General features: G+C 32.9%; 1 protein-coding gene across 1 annotated transcript; it reads left to right on the top strand.

The window, feature by feature from the left end:
• The first annotated feature begins 11,414 nt into the window (after positions 1–11,414).
• LOC116752686 (oligosaccharyltransferase complex subunit OSTC-like) lies at positions 11,415–19,859 on the top strand. The gene is given in 3 exon segments (XM_032629434.1): positions 11,415–11,500; positions 19,145–19,545; positions 19,548–19,859. Coding segments are annotated over 3 exon segments (582 nt in total). The 3' UTR covers positions 19,643–19,859.
• Positions 19,860–20,402: the final 543 nt, after the last annotated feature.

A 20,402-nucleotide genomic window follows, 5' to 3' on the forward strand; every position in this document is an offset into this window, starting at 1 on the left:
GCTGAATGGATGAATAAAAAAGACGTGTATATATGCTGTCTACAAGAGACCCACTTCAGACCTAGGAACACATACAGACTGAAAGTGAGGGGTTGAAAAAAGATATTCCATGCAAATGGAAATATAAAGAAAGATGGTGTAGGAATACTCATATCAGATAAAATAGATTTTAAAATAAAGAATGTTGTAAGAGAAAAGGAAGGACACTACATAATGATCAAGGGATCAATCCAAACAGAAGATATAACAATTGTAAATGTTTGTTCACCCAACATAGGAGCACCTCGATACATAATGAAATTGCCTTTACCAATAAGCTTTTTTCCTTTTGTAATTTTCTTGCTTCTAGTTGTGGCTTTTTCTATTTTGACTAGGGAAATTCCTTTAACGTTTGTTGTAAAGATGATTTGGTGGTTCTAAACTCTTTTAGCTTTTGCTTATCTATAGAATTTTGATCTCTCCATCAAATCTGAATGATTTTCTGGTATAGTATTCTTTGTTGTAGGTTTTTCCCTTTCATCACTTTTAATATATTGTGCTACTCCCTTCTGGCCTGCAGAATTTCTCCTGAAAAGTAAGCCTTATGGGAATTCCCTTGTACATAAATTATTGCTTTCCTCTTGCTGCTCTTAATATTCTTTGTCTTTATTTTTTGCCATTTTAATTACAATGTGTCTCGGTGTGGTCCTCTTTGGACTGAACCTGTTTGGGACTCTTTCTCTGCTTTCTAGATCTAATGTTGATCTCCTTTCCCAGATTAGGGAAGTTTTCAGCGATTATGTCTTCAAATAGGTTCTCTGATCCTTTCTCTGTCAGTTCTCCTTCTGGGACCCTATAATGTGAATATTAGTATGCTTGATATTGTTCCAGACGTCTCTTAAGCTATCCTCATTTCTTTTTTCCCTTTAGCTTTAGTGATTTCTACTATTCTGTCATCCAGCTCACTGATCTGTTCCTCTGTATCATCGAATCTACTTTTGATTCCTTCTAGTGTATTTTTCATTTCATTTATTGTATTCTTCATCTGTTTGTTTTTTCTTTACTTTGTCTAATTCTTTGTTAAAAACATCTACGTTCTCACTCTGTTCATCTGATCTTCTCCCAAGTTCTTTGAATATCTTTACAAACATCACCTTGATCTTTTAATCAGGTAGATTGCCTATCTCCATTTCACTTAGCTCTTCTTCTAGGATTTTTATCTTGTTCCTTTGATTGGATCATATTCTTCTGTCACCTCATTTTGCCTAATATTCTGTTTTTATTCCTATGTATCTGGTAGGTTTGTTATTTTTCCCAGCTCTAGTGGAGTGTCTATTTGTCACAGCTCTCTGGCTCTCCCAAAAGTAAATCTCACTGGCTTTCAAAGCCAAATGTTCTGGGGGGTTCATTTTCCCAGTGCAGGACCCCCAGGCTAGGGGTGCCCAATGTAGGGCTCAAACCATTCATTCCTTGGTGGGAAACTCTGCCATTATAGTTACTCTCCTAATTTTGTTTCACACACCCAGGTGTATTTGTCTTGACTATACCACACCTCCAGTCCCCACACTCATCTCTTTGTGGTCCCTTCTTTATATCTTTTGTTGTAGAAGATCTTTTCTGTTAGTCTTCTGTTTTTCTCTTTTTTCTGTTTTCATTAATAGTTCCTCTGTAAATAGCTGTAATTTTGGTGTACCCATGGGGGAAGGTGAGCTCAGCATCTTCCAATTCCAACACCTTGGTCCAGACACTGAATACAGACCAGCTATTTGATCTTTGACTTGCTAGGCTCCAGAACTCAATTATTGCAACAGCCTCCTGTTTACTTCTTTGTTCTCAACCTTCATCTAATCCATTTTCTCACTTTGGGAGCTTGACCAGTTTCCCACAATAAATATTGAAGAAAGATTCCCTCAGTCTTCTGAGGAGAGAGGAAGAGGAACCACAACTTCTATTATTTTATTCTATTTCTTATGCTTTATTTCCTCATGACTACCTTGTTAAGATTAATCCATGTTGTTATGTATATATAACTGGCTAGCTGTTTCAATCGATACTACTCTGTGATATACCTGTATCACATTTCAGTTATTCTTTCAATGATAGACAATAGGTTGTACAAGTTTTTGTATTCTTCAGTAGACTTATATGAGAATATCTCCTATATATAATTCCTGGGCCACTGTTTGTGTGTGCACTTAATTTGACCAAGAGACAGACAACTTTTATGAATAACTACACCAAGTCACCAGGAGCTCTACTTCCCCATATCCCAGCAAGACTCACCATTGTCCAATTTGTTAGGTTTAATATGATACCTAATTATTTTTATTTCCATTTATATGACTACTAATGAATTATAAAAGATCTTCATATTCTGCTTAGTTTATGAGTTTCCTCTTTTGTGCATTGCCTATTCATCTCCTTGGCTTATTTTTCTATTTGGATTGCTATCATTTATAGTTGATTTAACAGTTATCAGTATATTTTAGTATATTCTCGATATGGTAACTATTAATTCTTTACAGTTTTATGCATTCTTTCATATTTTATATTTTTATATTATCTTTATTTAACATCATCACTCTTTCATCTTTTGTTTGTTTGTTTTCCTTCATGGTTAGTGCTTTCAAACTCTTGCTTGAGAAATTCTTCATATTATTTTAGTAACAATGATAGTCTTTAACAGTTTTGTTTGTTGACTGTATAGTTTTACTTTTCATAAAGTTTTTAAACCATCTGGAGTCCACCTTTCTATGTGGAGTTAGGTAGAGATCCAAGTTTATTTTTTCCATGTAATGAGCCAATTTTCCCCACACTATCTAATAAACAATCTGTTCTTTCTACATGCATTTGTGATGCCATCTTTATCATGCATTAACTTTTCATATATTCATGAGCATGACTCTGAGAAACATTAGGAGGAGGCAGTTGGCAAAATCTGTGGTCCAGGATGAGGAGGTAGAAAATAAATGTCTGTGAATGACTGGTCAGGCCATGTAAAATTGCATCAATTTCACTCTTACATAAGGCATTGATCCTGCCCTTATGTTACCACGTTGCCTCAGATTGCTAATATAAAGAGTCGATAACTAAAAGTACAGTGGAATTTAAAACATTTCTTTGAAAGTATTATCTTTTCGCTTCTCTTAGTCAAGGTCTGCAGCCACCAGTCTCCTACATATACTGACTTTCCAGAGACTTCAGTCTCTCTACAGATTTCTCAAGTTGTTGCATTTATTGCTGTTATTTGTTACCAGAATCCACATTTCCCTTTAGCTGTTGTAGTTACTCTAGATTTATTTCTCTTATCAGACTATGTTTGTTATTATATGTCATAAATGAGAATCTGCTCAATGCCCTCTTCATATGACTCATTTTTCCTAAAGCTTTGCAAAACTATGTTATCCTCTCTTCTATGCTGCAGCCAAGGTGTTTTTCTTCTTAATTTATAGAAAATGATTTTTTGCCTTCCTCTTTTCTGGTAGGCTTAGGCTTTTGGAAACCTATCTTCTAGGATTATTGTTTGAGATAAGGAATCACAGAACCTGGTACCTGGTTAAATGGGAAATAAGAAAGGGAAAAATATGGGAAAGCATTAACATTTTTAAAAGACACTTTTCATGTGTTTATTAATGGAAATTTAGAAGAATCTGTATACCACATTATGACAAGTTCCAATGCAGTATATATTTATATAATGCTTTATAACTGACAATGTGCTTTTAAATCCATGGATTCACAGAAATGTAATCTGGTAAAGTATATTCACCTCACTAATGTGCATATGCATGAGGTTCAGCTGGCATCTCACAATGTGGGGCCAGTTATATTGTTTCTCCAGTTTTTAACACACAGTAAGATTTCTTTATTATCAACAATTTTCAACTAACTCTCCACATATGGTTGTACTGCTTAAGGAATTTTTCATGTTAACTAACAAAACTGCCTGGCCTTTCCTTATCACACATTATTTTACTGAGCTACCAATTATTATGCCCTGAGGAAGAGAAACAATTTTATTATTAGCTTATGTTCAACACAACTAGGAATTTAAATCTACTACAGAAAATCACTTCATATAAATTCTTTTAAAATTAACTGCACTTTTAGATTATTCATACCAATGTTTTTCTCCAATAGCATGAGTAAGTGAAAGTTGATGAAATTGCTAAATTGAGTTCTTCAGAACAGCAAACTGGAAAGTTTCCAGGAAGTTAACACTTTTCTCAATTGAAGATCAAATCATTTATTTTAAGGAATAGTCTCTTCACAGTATCACCCCAGAGCATTTGAACTGGGGTTTCAAAATCACAGTTTGAAGTTTCTCATCTCACCAACTCCCACATTGAAGCTAGGGTCGAATATGTTGAAGCTATGAAACAATATACTTTAAACTAGAACCAAAGAATAAAAAAAAAAAGTGGAAGTTGTAGAAAGTCAATCCTATTTTTTTCCTACTTTTGGACTTTTAAACTTAAAGAGGAATGATGTCTTCTGAAGTCTTTATATCTTGTTACATAATCACCAATTTTTAAAAAGTCATCTTTATGTTTTGTTTAGAGGCTATACTTATTTGATCATTTTGATGGAATTGCATGAATAATTAAAAAATATTGGTTTGCAATGCTGAAATGACTGGTTTGTTGATTGGTTAGAAAAATTGATTACTTATTTTAAGGTTGTATAGGCAATAAGATTATATTGCTCTTTGTTGGCTTTTTTGGTATTTCATGATACACCCAAGTTTATCACATATTCTTTCCCCTTTAGTTTTTTCACCATCTTTATTTCCAAAGCATTTCAATAACCTAAATAATTAGTGTATCCCACTGCCATTTTGGTAATAAAACCCAAGGCAAATTCTCTTTTCCTGGTTTCCTAATGGAGTCCTCCTGATGATACATCTCCCTGAGAGGAGCTTTCAATAGCCAGTTCTGGATGACACTTTTCCAGCAGTTTCTGACAGAGGCACTCCAGTGACTTCTCTGCCACACAGTATCCTGGGCTGTGCTTTTCCAACAACGTCTTGATCTAGCCCTGTGTGGTCTTCTGTGGGTGCTCTATCTCATGTCTAGAGGTAGCAGCTACACTTAAATATGTTACTATTATGTTCTCTAGAGTTCTCTTTAATTCTTCCTAACCAATTCTCATTACTCTAATCCCTTATTATAGTTAATAATTTTGTATGTTAAACTTTTCAAATTAATGTGTGGTTTCTATCTTCTGATTGAATCCTGATTAACACAGAGATGATGGCAGAGTGAGGATGAACAAGATTTTCACTTCCTGTTAATTGCTCACAAATAGACAGATGACTTTAAAAATAATAAATGCTAATAAAGTTTATTCTCATGGAAAATATAATCCCACAGAAAGCTGGCAAAACTTAAAATGAAGAAGGGAAGGGACAGATGCCAATGTCCTCAATTAATGTGATGGGATAAACAGGTGGTCAGAAAATGAGCGTGATCATCAAGAACACAGGGAAATTCATATGGTGAAGACTAGTCATTTATTTCAAGATACAGTTTCTTCAAAATTTTACCTCAAGATATTTAAATTGGATATCAAGAGCCCAAGGGATGTGTGGGTTTTATAACAGTGTGAGACTTAAACTTTGAAACTAAAAATACAGAATTAAGAAGATACTGGTTACTAATTTCTCCCTTTTTCTACCTTTGCTATGAAAAATATACATGAATATGAGATATTTCATTAAAGGCAATTTCAGAAAAATTGGTTTCCTTGATGAAAAGCCCAGGTTCATTTACCAGTTTTTTTTGTGTTTTTTTTGTTTCTACTCTGAAAGAGCACTCTATTTTTTGTTGTTGCTGTTGTTTAGTGATTGCTTATATTTAATTGGTTTTTATAGTATTTCAATTAATTGTTTAATTTGTAAAAGAATTCAGCTAGCAATTTTTTTAGGTCAACAATAGCTACACTTTTGGATAATGTCCAGGGACCTTGGATATATAATTAGAACAGATAGCAATGTAAACAAAATGAAACATTCCTAACTTCTTAAGCACAACATTTAATTAATTTAACATATATTAAGATAATTAATTTTGAGATTTCAGTTGAGAGCAGTCATGGAAAATATTTTGATCACTTCAAAAACTATATAGTGAGCTGCAAATATATAATATGTCAAGTATGACTTTTACATGTTCTCAAAATTTTGTATTGAACTGCCAAGTGTGTAGAAGCCATGTGAATAGACAATCTACAAATAAAGTGCCGGATCACCATAAAAAAAATTTATTTAGTGGACTCTGAACTTAAGAGAAAAATCCAGGGTAATATTTAATTTTACTTGAATTTTAAAAAGTCAGATGATTTATAGCCAATACCAAACTAAAGTCTCATAAATAATTGAAAATCACAATCTCAATGATTTCTCTTATCATAAAAATGACAGCCTCTAAATTTTTTTTAAACACGTACTCTTTGTAAACAGTTCTTTGGATAATTTCTAGATTAAAGATTTCCAAAAGATTTTTAAGGCAATCAAATCTAAAAAATTCATTGTGTGTTATAGTCTCATTGCCTTTAATTTAAATAAACTGATTTACTATTTCACCTTAAATCATTTCCTGATAATATACAAATCTTTAAAAAAGAATTTAATAAGCAATAGTGCTATCAATTTTGGTCCAAGCAATTACAATTTCATTTAACAAAACAAATACATTGAAGTATTTCTTACTATTCAGGCCTTGTCTCGTACTTTAACTTTGTCCAATTGCTCTTTAAGGGTGCTATTTGACCACACCTGTGGTAAAGCCTAATTTTAGCTTTTAGTCCTATTTTTCATCTTTGGAAACACTGTGGAATTTAATAGCAGGCACTCTTCTAACTAATCTAACTGAGGTAGAGTTCTGATTTTGATAAGTGAGCTTTTATTTTGTTTCCAATATGAACTTTTGGCCATTCTTTTTAAGCAAACTGACATCTACTTTTTGTTTTTCTTCACAAGGACAGATGGTCAGTTATTTTTCCTCAGAAAACATTCCCTTTGCTAAGATTCTGCTGCCTGCTCATGTTCCTCAAAGACCGTACAGTGTCAAAACTGGGAACATTAGATAAAATTTTATGACTGCATGACAAAATTACTAATGGCATTTGTTGAGTAGATAATATTATTTTATGTGCCTTACTTCTGAACTTTGGTAGTACTAACTTTTAAAGCATTATAATACTTTTCTTTTGAAAGGTCTGAGATACCATTTTACATTGGTTTTGTATATGATTGAGGAAAATATTGTATAGCATTGTGTCAGATTAACATATTTATCATCTATTAGGAACTTTATTTCATGTTTTTATTTTAATTTATGTGACTACAAACTTATGTGTAGAATTACTAAGGAGGGAATAATAAATGGGGCATAAAATGACTTGTATTCTTAGTAAGGATAATGTTTCCTAATAACCTTAGTTCTTGAGTATTATCTTTATAAGTATTTATGATTTAATGATGAAACTGTCTACTAAGATGTCAAAATTAGTTAAAGAAAGTAAGCAAATTATGAAGCATATAGACTTATTTCGATTATTCCCTTGGGGTATATATGCTCTTTAATATTGTCTCATTATTTTTTTGAGACCAAACTTATCTCACCCATTTTATTTGCTTATTACCATGTGTGATTCAATATTTTCCTTAGAATTAAAAAAACTCAAGTGTAAAGCATATTGATAAAAGTTATCATAGGAAATACCAACCTAACAATTTTTCTGCTTACTAATTAAATTAATTCTTAAATGTCTATGAAATACTCTTTCCTGCAAATGTACCAGAAGGAAACACTGAAATTTATGATTTATGATGATCAGGTACTATTCTGTTTACTAGTGTATCTGCTGGAATCTTACCATAACCAGAGTGAAAATTATAGAAAACTAGTTTAGCCCAAACATATCCATGATCTGAAACCAAGACAGAACCTTGGGATAGATGAGATTTCTCATCTCGTATTTGCCATGGGTCAGGAGTCAAGCACATTTTAGCTGGGTCCTCTATTTAGGATTTGACAAGGGTGGAATCAAAGTGTTGGCTGAGTACGTCCTCAACTAGAGTTTTGACTAGAGAAAATTTACTTCCACGTTCCCTCACGTTGTTGGCAGAAATTTATTTTCTTGCAGTTAGATAACTGACATTCCCATTTTTAAAATAGTGAGCAGGGGACATCTCTAAATTCCTAGACATCACACTCAGATCTTTGCCATATGGCCCTCTCCATAGGCCCTCTCAAGACATTTCAAATGTCTTGCCTCAGGAAGGATTTAGTTCCTTTTAAGGAATCACCTTATTTAATCAAGCCTATCCAGGATACTCTCCTTCTAACTAACTCAAAGTCAACTGATTTAGGATTTTAATTGTATCTGTAAAAATCCCTTCAATTCTGCCCACCATTCAAAGGGAGAAAATAATACAAGTTGTCTACATCAAGAGAGAAGAATGTTGGGAGTCATTTCAAAATTTTGCCTACCATGGTGGTTTTGCTGATAGAATAGGAATGGCTAGGGGAATCCAAAAGGAAAGCTGAACAAAATGCATATACTCTTACTTTTCATTATAAAAAAATTGTATGCAGTAATTTTGGAACACTAAAATAGATGAAATATTTTAAATTACATTTCTCTTTTGCCCCATGTAATGTGGTAAATTAGCCTTAGTGTTTTAAAATATACAGATATAAAGAAGCATACATTTAGCTGAGATAATAACAATAACAATAATAATAAATTATGTAGTTTCATATTCCTTGACTTTGCCCACAGAAAAATCTACCTTTTAGTCCTCCTTCTCTATCAAATCTCCAATAGCATCTGGTGAGATATTTATCTTTTACCCCTTTAACCAATTATTATTTATAAAATGTCCAGAGCAACATAGTCTTATAAAAAGTTTAATGATTTATGGTATAGAGATGGTTACTATTCCCCATTTAATGCACAGTATTTTACTTCTTTTCCCAAACATGCCTACTGCAAACTGTAGAAAATTGATTCATATGCTTATCTCTGACACACGTGCAATTTTAAAAATATTTATTTATTTATTTAAATTTTATTTATTTTGGGCTGCGTTGGGTCTTTGTTGCTGCACACAGGTTTTCTCTAGTTGCGGCGAGTGGGGGCTACTCTTCATTGAGGTGCCAAGGCTTTTCCTTGTAGTGGCTTCTCTTGTTGCGGAGCATGGGCTCTAGGTGTGCAGGCTTCAGTAGTTGCAGCATGTGGGCTCAGTAGTTGTGGCTCACGGGCTCTAGAGTGCAGGCTCAGTAGTTGTGGTGCACGGGCTTAATTGCTCTGCAGCATGTGGGATCTTCCCTGACCAGGGGTTGAACCTGTGTCCACTGCATTAGCAGGTGGATTCTTAACCACTGCATCACCAGGAAAGTCCCACACATGCAATTTTAACAGTAATAAAATCATAATACATCTTTGAATTTTTAGAATTAATAATATAGTCAATTATTAAAAACACATTATATTCCAGGCACTATTCTAGCTATTGGAGATATAGTAGTGAACACACAGAAAAGGTTTCAAATAACATGGATCTTACTTTACATGGGAGTGGGAAGAAAAGAAATAACTAAACAAATGTCTAAGAAAAATAATAATCAAGAGTAGCAGGGAAAATAAAGGAAATAAAATCAAATTATGTAATAAGCCTCTTTAACTTTATTAGATACAATTAGGAAAGTCTAGTATTTTATTTAAATTTCTTTCCAAAATCTGGATAATTTAAATAATTGAACTATTGGCCTCTTTTAAGTTAAAAGGAATTAACCATGAAACTCTGGTCCAATAGTATTCATTTAACGGTATTTGAAATGTTTTCTATATTAATTGTTCTATATGTTTCATACTTGTATATGCTCTGAAAGCTTGTATTTTGTTAAGAAATAACAAATTTCTAAAATTGGGTTTTTGAATTTGTCACTTGTAGCAGGCACCATCTAAAAATGACTCCTAATGATTCCTACCTCCTGCTATTCACGTTCTTGTATAATCACTTCCCTTTGAGTGTGAGCAAGACCTAAGGACTTGCTTCTAAATAGTAGAATAAGACAAAAGTTATTGGATGCCACTTTGGATATTAGGTTATAAAATGAATGAGTCTTGTCTTGTTCGCCTACTCTCCCTTTCTGGCTGTTCTTGCTTGTTTATTCTAATGAAGCAAGCTTCCATGTTGTGAGCTGCCCCATGGAGAGTCCCACATGGTAAGAAACTGAGGAAGACCACTGATTGACAACCAGCAAGGAACTAAGGCCGACATTCCAATGTGGGAGGATCTGTATCCTAACAAGTGATTGAGCATGGAAGTAAGCCATTGTCCGTTGAAACCTGAGATAATCTCAGCCCTAGCTGAAGCCTTCACTGCAGGCTGCTAAAGACCCTGAGCCAGAGAACACAGTGAAGTAACACCTGGATTCCTGGGGCACTGAAACTGCGATAATAAATGTTGTTTTGAGGTACTAAGTTTGGGTTAATTTATCACACAAGAATAAAAATCACTGGAGAGTTGTATATAGCATTCTTCTGCTGTTCTAATTTCTACTGGTTGCACATTTTTATTCCCTCTCTAGTTACTATTCTGTCTCTCTTCTTTTCCCTTGAACAAGTTTCAGAGGTGTCCTTAATCTTTACTCTTTCTTTCTTTTATATCATCTTCAAAGAACCAGATATCAGATTTATCAGTCTTTATGTGATTTATTTATAATATCACTTATTAATTTATTATATATTCTAAAATTTTAAGGTATGAGACAAATTTCTATTTCCTTGAAATTTTAAGATTTCCTGTGGCAAAGTTTAAAGATTATTTTTGCATTTATCCCATGGATATGGAAACAAAAGTTACATCCTTTAATTCTTTAAAGAAAAGTTCTAAATATATATGACTAAACTGAGTTTCTGTAACTAAATTACTCTATAACCTCACAGTCTACTTAGTATTTCTTAATATTAAAGTGATAAATTATACTCCCTGCCATAATTTCATTCATACAAAATTCTCCTTGCATTTTAAATAAATGTGTCTTTATGTAATTAGTTGCTGTAGAGTTTGATGATGTTTGTATGTTTACCATTTATCATTATCTAATTGACATTTTTTGTCCTATTTGTAGTATTAATCATAAATTTCTTCTTGTCTAGTATATATTTTTCCAGTTCTTGGTTCTGTATTAGTTAGATCAGGCTGCCATAATAAAATACCATCAACTGAGTGGCTTAAACAACAGAAACTTTTTCCTCATAGTTCTGGAGGCTGGCAGATTTGGTTTCTGGTGAGAGCCTTCTCACTGGCTTACAGAGAAATCGACCTTTCAACAAGTCCTCATTGGTTTTTCTTGGGGCTTTCAAGCAGAGAGAAAGAGATCTCTCTCTTTTTCACTTCTTATAAAGCCACTAATCCCATCATGAAGACTCTACCTTTTTCACACTTTGATTATCTTCTAAAGGCCCTATCTCTAAATACCATCACAGCTGGTTGGCAGAGGAGGAGGTTAGGGCTTCAACATATGAATTTTGGGGGAATACAGATTTCAGTCCATAACAATTCCCAAACTTTTTTTAATCACATTATTTTAAACTTACTTCTAATAAGCAGCATGAGTAAAGTTCTTAAATCAGTCTGTCTCTTTTTAAACAGAAGTTAATTAAGTCTTTAAAGAAAGAAAATATGATTTAATAATTACATATTATATTTTTCAGAAAAGTTGATAGGGTCTGTAATAAAGACAGTAGAACAACAAGAGTGAAAAGAAAAAGCAAGTGGCAATAATCTTGCACAAGTTATTTAGTACCATCTGGTCAGACAATACAATGAAATTAATCTTTCTAGTTCTTTATGTAACCATGCATTCTCTTCATCTGTTTACCCTTAGAGCAGGAAATATTTCCATTGAATATTCATACTTTGGGAAAATTTATAAAACTTTTCAAGTTCTGCTTTGATATCATCTTTTCTATGAAAGTTGTGTTTTAATTAATAAAAATATTTCAACTGCTTTTGTTAATATTAATTTTATTGAAGTAAAACTAAATGATATATTCTATTTCATTTCTACTTTAAAAATCATGGAGCTGTCATTATGACTTAATGAATTGTCAATATTTTCTCAAAAATATTTTTATGCAAAATTTTAAAATTAAAGATTCAATATAACATACGTAATGTTATATTTAATAATATATTAACATTTGCCATGTCTGCTTTATCGATTTATGTCTACAGTTTTAAATATAAATATACATATATATATATAAAGATGAACAGTATAGCAATCACATATGTAAGTATTGCTGTTTATTTGAAATTTGTTTGAAAACAATTTGAAAAAATCTTAATACTTCACCACTAAGTATGCATCTATTTTTAAAGAGTATATTATCCTCCATTCACATTATCAAATCTAAAACAACTTAAGACTTATTTCTTAAAATTATTTCATATCATGAACATCTTAAACATCCCCAAATGTACCACTGTGATATACCAATTATATGTCTTCAAACAGTTTCACTTATTACACTTGTTCCTATATTTTATTAACCTCACTTTTCTAAAAACTAACATTGAAGTAAAGAGACACAGCTGGTTTAATTGATTGAAAAATGGCACATGTTCTCTATTTGTATGATTATTTTCTCACTGTATTATTAAACATCTTTCTATATTCCCTATATTTCCTGTAGTCTGGAAGTCAGTGTGGTGTAATCTAAAGGACTGAGTGGATACAGGGTAAACATTTCTGGTTACAGAACTTCATAGATGATGCTAAGCATTTTGTGTTGAATCACATCAGAGGGGACTTGATACCAGGGCATCTCACTTTTAGTAAAGCTAAATTGAACACCATTAAAAAAATATTTATTTATATGCTCTAGACACAAGTTCCTTATTTGATATGTTATTTGCAAATATTTTTTTTCTCATTTTGTGTATTATCTTTCTACTTTCTTTAATTTTTTTAAATTTTCTTTAATTTTTTTTTAAATTATTTCTTTATTTATTTTTGGCTGTGTTTGGTCTTTGTTGCATGTGGGCTTTCTCTAGTTGTGGTGAACAGGGGCTTCTCTTCATTGCGATGTGCCGGCTTCTCATTGTGGTGGCTTCTCTCACTGCGGTGGCTTCTCTCACTGCAGAGTATGGGCTCCAAGCATGTGTGCTCTAGTTGTGGCTCACGGGCTCCATAGCACAGGCCCAGCAATTGTGGTACATGAGCCCAGCCGCTCCGTGGCACGTAGAATCTTCCCGGACCAGGGCTCAAACCTGTGTCCCCTGCATTGGCAGGTGGATTCTTAACCACTGTGCCACCAGGAAAGCCCTCTTTTTACTTTCTTGATAGTATCTTTGCTTTTTAAATTTTAGTGAAATCCAATTATCTGTTTTTCCCAAAGTCATTTGTGCTTTGGGGTATGATATATAAGAAAATATTCCCTAATCCAAGGACACAGAGATTTACTCCTATTTCTTTTCCTAGGAGTTTTATGTATTCACCTTTTAATATTAGAATGAGTATACACTTGGAATTAATTTATATATATATATATTAGTGTGTGTTGGGTATCCAACTTTATTGTTTTGCACATATGTATCCAGTTGTCCATGCATCATTTGTTGAAAAGACTGTTATTTTCTTATTGAACTGTCTTGCCACCCTTGTCAAAAATCAGTTGACCATTTATCAAAGTTAATTTCTGGTCTCTCAATTTCATTCCATTTATCTACATGTCTGTCTTTAGGTGCCTCTCATACTGTGTTGATCACAGCTTTGTAGTAAAGTTTGAAATAGGAAATTGTGAATCCTTTAACATTGCTCTTCTTTATCTAGATTATTATGCCTATCCTGGGTTCTTTACAACCCCATATGAATTTTGGAATTAGCTTATTATTTTCTTCAATAAAAGCTGAGATTTTAATAGGCATTATGTTGGCTCTATAGATCAATTTAGAACATATTGCCATCTTAACAATATTGTCTTTTGCTATTTTAGATGGAATTGATTTCTTAAATCCTTCAGATTTTTCTTTGCTTGCTTATAGATTACAATTCATTTGAATCTTAAATCATGCAAATTTGATTAGCTAGTTTAATAATTAGAATAGCTTTTAATGAATTCCTGAGAATTTTCTATATAAAGATCACATTCTGTGCAAATTAAGATAGTTTTACTTCTTTTATTCCAACCTGGATGCTTTTGTTTCTTTTTCTTGCCCAATAACACTGGTTAGAATATCCAGTACAATTTTAATTGTAGTGGTAAGAGTCACTTAGATTTTTCCTGACCTTAGAAGAAAGTATTCAGTTTTTGATCATTAAATATGATGGTAGTTGTATGATTTTTTATAACTGTACTTTATCAGGTTGAAGAAATTCACTTCTATTCCTAGTCTGTTGAGAATTTTTTATCATGAAATAGAGTTGGATTTTGTAAAATGTGTTTTGACATCTATTGAGAAGATTATGTGTTTTTTGTCTTTGTTATATTAGTATTTTGTATTACACTAATTGATTTTTGGAGGTAAAACTAACCTTGCAATCATGCAATTAATCCAACTGGTTATCATGTATAATCCTTTTTATGTGTTGGTGAATTTAGTTGGCTAGTATTTTGTTGAGGATTTTTGCATCTATTTTCATAAGAGATATTGGTCTGTACGTTTCATGTTATGTGGTATTTTTACCTGCTTTTGGTTTCTGGGTAAAATGGCTTCATAGAATGAATTAGAGACTGGATGTCAGCAAGATGATAGGCCAGGAGGTCCCAGGACTCACCTCCTCCAGAAAAACAATAAAAAAAACACCTACAAACCAATGAAAATAACTTGAATGGACTAAGATATTATCTCTTTGTTGAATGTCTCATTTTGTTAGTGTATCATTTTCTTGATTTCATGGAGTTGTCCATCAGTGTTCTCTCATTGCTTGCTGAGCTTCTTAAAATTAAAAAAAAAATTCTTTGTCAGGCAATTTGTAGATCTCTATTACTTTGGGGTCAGTTACTGGACAATAATTGTGTTCCTTTGATGGTATCATGGTTCCTTGATTGTGTTTCCTGAAGTCTTGTTTTGTTGTCTTGCATTCAAAGAAGAAGTCACCTCCTTCAGTACTTACAGACAGGTTTCAAAAGAGACAGACCTTCACCAGTCAGCCAGACTATAGATTCTAAGAGTCTCTCAGAACTTTTCTATGGATGGACCCACTCCCCACTCCAGTTCCTTCTTGGGGGAGAATCTTAGCATTGTATGCCTCCTCTGGATTCCACAAAACCAGGTTGGGTGCTGACAGTGTCCTGCTTATTTTCTTTAGGGAAGAGAACTGAGAAAGCTATACTTCATAAAATATTGGAAGTTTTCATTCTATATGTTCTGGATCAATTTAAGCATCATTGGGATTATCTGTTCTTTGAAGATGTGATAAAAGTCCACTGATACTTTTTATGTGTTGAGTGCAGTAACTCTGGTACTGTGATTTGTTAAATTTTTTTCCTTTGGAAATTGGTTAGCTTAAGTCTTTCATCTTAATTGTGGTGAAACTTTTGTAAATTATATTTTCCTAGAAAACCATTCATCTTATATATCTTTCTAAAATTATTTGGATGGAATTATTCAAAGTAGCCTCTCATGATATTTTTAAATACCCTCTATCTAAACTTAATTGGTCATTTCCTCTTTGTCATTTTTATTTAGTATATTGTAATTATTTCCTTTTATATTCATTAATTTAAGTAATGGTTAATCTGTTTTGCTTAGTTTTTTTTTTAAAGATGAAGCTTTGCAATTTATTTGTCTATTTTTTCCTGTTTGTAACTCACTGATTTCTGCCTTTATAATTATTTCCTTCTTTCTACTTTCTTAATTTTTATGCCTTAAAAACTCATACTCTTAGATACTTATTTATCTTTTCCTTTAGGTGATATACTTTACCCATTTCTTTAGCTGATATACTTAAGGCTATGAATTTTCCACTAACATGAATCGAGTTGTGTCAAGTATTTTCTCCCCTCCCTTTATTTTTGACCTTTAGAAATACTTTTTAGGGCGTGTCTTTTATTTACATGATAAATTGTGTTTGCGTTGTTAAACAATCTGCAGTTTTTTTTCCTTTAGATGAGTTACTCTATGTTAAATCAAAATGTGTCCTAGTAAATATTCAATTTTCCTTAATGTTTAAAATTTCTTCTGTTTTTAAACATATGTTTCAGTTTCGCTTTTCTTTAGATACTTAGTGAGGTTCTGGTAAGAACTTCATATAATTCCCTTAGTCTCCCGTTTTTCCCCTTTTTTTCTCACATTTGGTTTGTAGTTATAAATGATATTTCTTTACTTTAATCTATTGTGTATATGATAATCAATACCTATTTGACTCTTCTTATTCTTTTTCCTATTTTTTCTCCCATGTTTTCTAAGTTGTGATATTTCTATTCAGACAGAACCCACAACATTTACATGTTATCCTTCCACATTTTCTCCACCTTTATTTGTCTCAGGTGGTCATTAAATATAGTCAGTGATCATCAGCAATCTTTTGTCAAAGTATTTTCCTTAATCTCTCAGGTGTATAGAGTCATTTGTTAAAAATAACAGGTAAAAATTATTGATAATTACTTTTTTGCTTGTTTTTCCTAGAATAACAGAAGCAGCCAAACCTGTGGTAGATGAGGTAGATGTCTTACTAGGTTTCCTAGATTTAAAGCTCACTTAACAGTACTTAAAAGTAAAGTGAAGTTTTAAAAATAAGGTGTGCCCTTTATGTATTCTTTCTTTTATTTATAGTTCAGAAGTGAACTATACTTTGCTGGTGTCTTTTTTCTCTTAAATCACCAAGGCTTTGTTGGAAACCTGTCATTGATACTTTCATCTAATCCTGAAACAGTTCTTCCATAAGACTATTACTTTTTGTTTTTTTACATTTCCCACGTCCCTTCCTTTCAATTCTGTTGTAGCTAGTGCTTTGACCCAGGAGGCCCTGGAATTTTTCTGAGTATTTCTTCTCTCAAAATAGAATCCTCTCCATCCAGAAGTGACTTTAGTTGATGGCATTTATGTTCTTCAGTATAACCACATTCTCCTTTCTTTGACACTATGCTTGCCTCTCTGTTTTGTTGTGAAATTCTTATGTGGAACCAAACTTGTTAGTCTTTGATGTTTATTTCCTAATGTATATATAAAATGAAAGCACAAGGTTTCCATTATCTGTTACTCATGTTGTAGATTTGGGATGTTAGTAAATTTACTGGTATTCCTTTTTGGAAATACTCTAATTTGGAGGGTACATGGAGTTATTTGAATTGTAATAGTTATCTTTTCCTAACAGAGACCCTGCCATACAGAATATATTTAAATTTGGAAGGTAAAAGAGGAAGATTTGAGATTGCTAAGAGTTATAATCAATCAAGAAAGCAACAATTTAAAAGTCGAATTTTACACACCTAATAAGAGAAATGAATAGAAAAAGCAAAGTAGTTATGATCACTAGACTTTGATAAATCCCCCCAAATTTTAAATGCCATCTTCTCATCATAGATTAGTTTAGATAGATAAGATTGAGGGAGGATTTACAGAAACAAATAAAACAATAATGTTTGGAAATCTAGGGTTTCAACACGTAGTAAAACATTCATAATATCATTTATCTCATTTAAACTTTGTGCCTTTGATATCTATCTTGTCTAGTTATATTGTCACACATTTCTTTTAAAACATATTTGTCAATTTTGTTTATCTTCTCAAAGAACCAGGTTTTAGTTTATTGATCTTTGCTATCATTTACTTCATTTCTTTTTCATTTATTTCTGATCTGATCTTTATGATTTCTTTCCTTCTGTTAATTTTGAGTTTTTTTTGTTCTTCTTTCTCTAATCACTTTAGGTGTAAGTTTAGGTTGCTTATATGAGATTTTTCTTGTTTCTTGAGATAGGATTGTATTGCTATAAACTTCCCTCTTAGAACTGCTTTTGCTGCATCCCAAAGGTTTTGGGTCATCGTGTATTCATTGTCATTTGTTGCTAGGTAGTTTTTGACTTCCTCATTGATTTCTTCATTGATCCCTTGTTTATTTAGTAGTATACTGTTTAGCTTCCATGTGTTTGTATTTTTTACAGTTTTTTTTTTCCTGTAATATATATCTAGTCTCATAACATTGTGGTTGGAAAAGATGCTTGATACAATTTCAACTTAAATTTACCAAGGCTTGATTTGTGACCCAAGATATGATCTATCTTAGAGAATGTTCCATGATCACTTGGGAAGAAAGTGTATTCTGTTGCTTTTGGATGGAATGTCATAAATATCAATTAAGTCCATCTTGTTTAATGTATCATTTAAAGCTTTGGTTTCCTTATTTATTTTTATTTTGGATGATTTGTCCATTGGTGAAAGTGGGGTGTTAAAGTCCCCTACTATGATTATGTTACAGTCAAGTTCCCCTTTTATGGCTGTTAGCATTTGCCTTATGTATCGAGGTGCTCATATGCTGGGTGCATAAATATTTACAATTATTATATCATCTTCTTGGATTGATCTCTTGATAATTATGTAGTGTCCTTCTTTGTCTCTTATAATAGTCTTTATTTTAAAGGCTATTTTGTCTTATATGAGAATTGCTACTCCAACTTTCTTTTGATTTCCATTTGCATGGACTATCATTTTCCATCCCCTCAGTTTCAGTCTGAATGTGTCCCTAGGTCTGAAGTGGGTCTCTTGTAGACAACATATATATGGGTCTTGGTTTTGTATCCATTCAGCCAGTCAATGTCTTTTGGTTGGAGCATTTAATCCATTTACATTTAACTTAATTGATATGTATGTTCCTATTACCATTTTCTTAATTGTTTTGGATTTGTTATTGTAGGTATTTTCCTTCTCTTTTGTCTCCTGCTTTATCAAGAAATAAAGGGAGAAGACTCAAATTAATAGAATTAGAAATGAAAAAGAAGAGGTAACAACTGACTGCAGAAATACAAAGGATCATGAGAGAATACTACAAGCAACTGTATGCTAATAAAGAGGACAACCTGGAAGAAATGTAAATATTCTTAGAAAAGCACAACCTTCAGAGACTGAACCAGGAAGAAATAGAAAACATAAACAGACCAATCACAAGCACTGAACTTGAAACTCTGATTAAAAATCTTCCAACAGAGGGGGCGTGTGGGACTGGCAGTCGACTGCTGCCCCTGTCGTCACCAACGTGGAGATTTTGTACCGAGTCCAATTCTTAGTGCTCAAATGTCCCAACCTGAAGCTGAAGAAGCCACCCTGGGTGCACATGCCATCAGCCATGATGGTGTACGCTCTGGTGGTGGTGTCTTACTTCCTTATCACCGGAGGAATCATTTATGATGTTATCGTTGAACCTCCAAGTGTCGGCTCCATGACTGATGAACATGGGCATCAGAGACCAGTAGCTTTCTTGGCCTACAGAGTAAATGAACAGTATATTATGGAAGGACTTGCATCTAGCTTCCTGTTTACAATGGGAGATTTAGGTTTCATAATCCTGGACCCATCCAATGCACCAAACATTCCAAAGCTCAATAGATTTCTCTTTTATTCATTGGATTTGTCTGTGTCCTATTGAGGTTTTTCATGGCTAGAGTATTCATGAGAATGAAACTGCCAGGCTATCTGATGGATTAGAGTGCCATTTGAGAAGAAATTGGTGGATACTGAATTTGCTCCCGTTAATGAAGTTTTAAAGGCTGTACCAGTCCTCTGATATGAAATATGGAAAAGGATGAAAAGCAGCAGAAAAGAAACATCTAGTGAAAACATAGGAAATGTGTTATAGCTTGGACTAGAATGTCTTCTTGGTATCAGAGACAAGCTTATCAGCATTTTTTCCTGCTGGCCTATACTGACATACCAACAGTATTAACTGTCATTTTCTTCTTTTTTTTATTTCTTAAAGAAAATATACTTCATTTCTACAACTATAATATTGAATAAAGTGATTATTTTTTACAAACCCCTTAACATTTTTTGGAGATGACACTTCTGACCTTCAGAAATTAATGTAAAATCAGGAAGTGAGATCCCATAAGCTGAGAACTCTGGACAGCTGATCAGCTTTACCTGTGATGCTTTGCCTTTAAACAGAGTGTGTGACAGTGCATCATTTCAGATATGTATGTAAGACTGTTACCTGAACAATAAGATGTATGAAAGGAACAGAAATAAATAATTTTTCTAATTAAAAAAAAAATCTTCCAACAAACAAAAGCCCAGGTCCAGATGGCTTCACAGGTGAATTCTATTAAACATTTAGAGAAGAGCTAACAACTATTCTTCTCAAACACTTCCAATATATAGCAGAGGAAGGAACTCTCCCAAACTCAATCTATGAGGCCACCATCACCCTGATACCAAAACCAGACAAAGATGTCACAAAGAAAGAAAA

The sequence above is a fragment of the Phocoena sinus genome, chromosome 4, assembly GCF_008692025.1.
Source record: "Phocoena sinus isolate mPhoSin1 chromosome 4, mPhoSin1.pri, whole genome shotgun sequence".
In the NCBI taxonomy this organism is placed as follows: Eukaryota; Metazoa; Chordata; class Mammalia; order Artiodactyla; family Phocoenidae; genus Phocoena; species Phocoena sinus.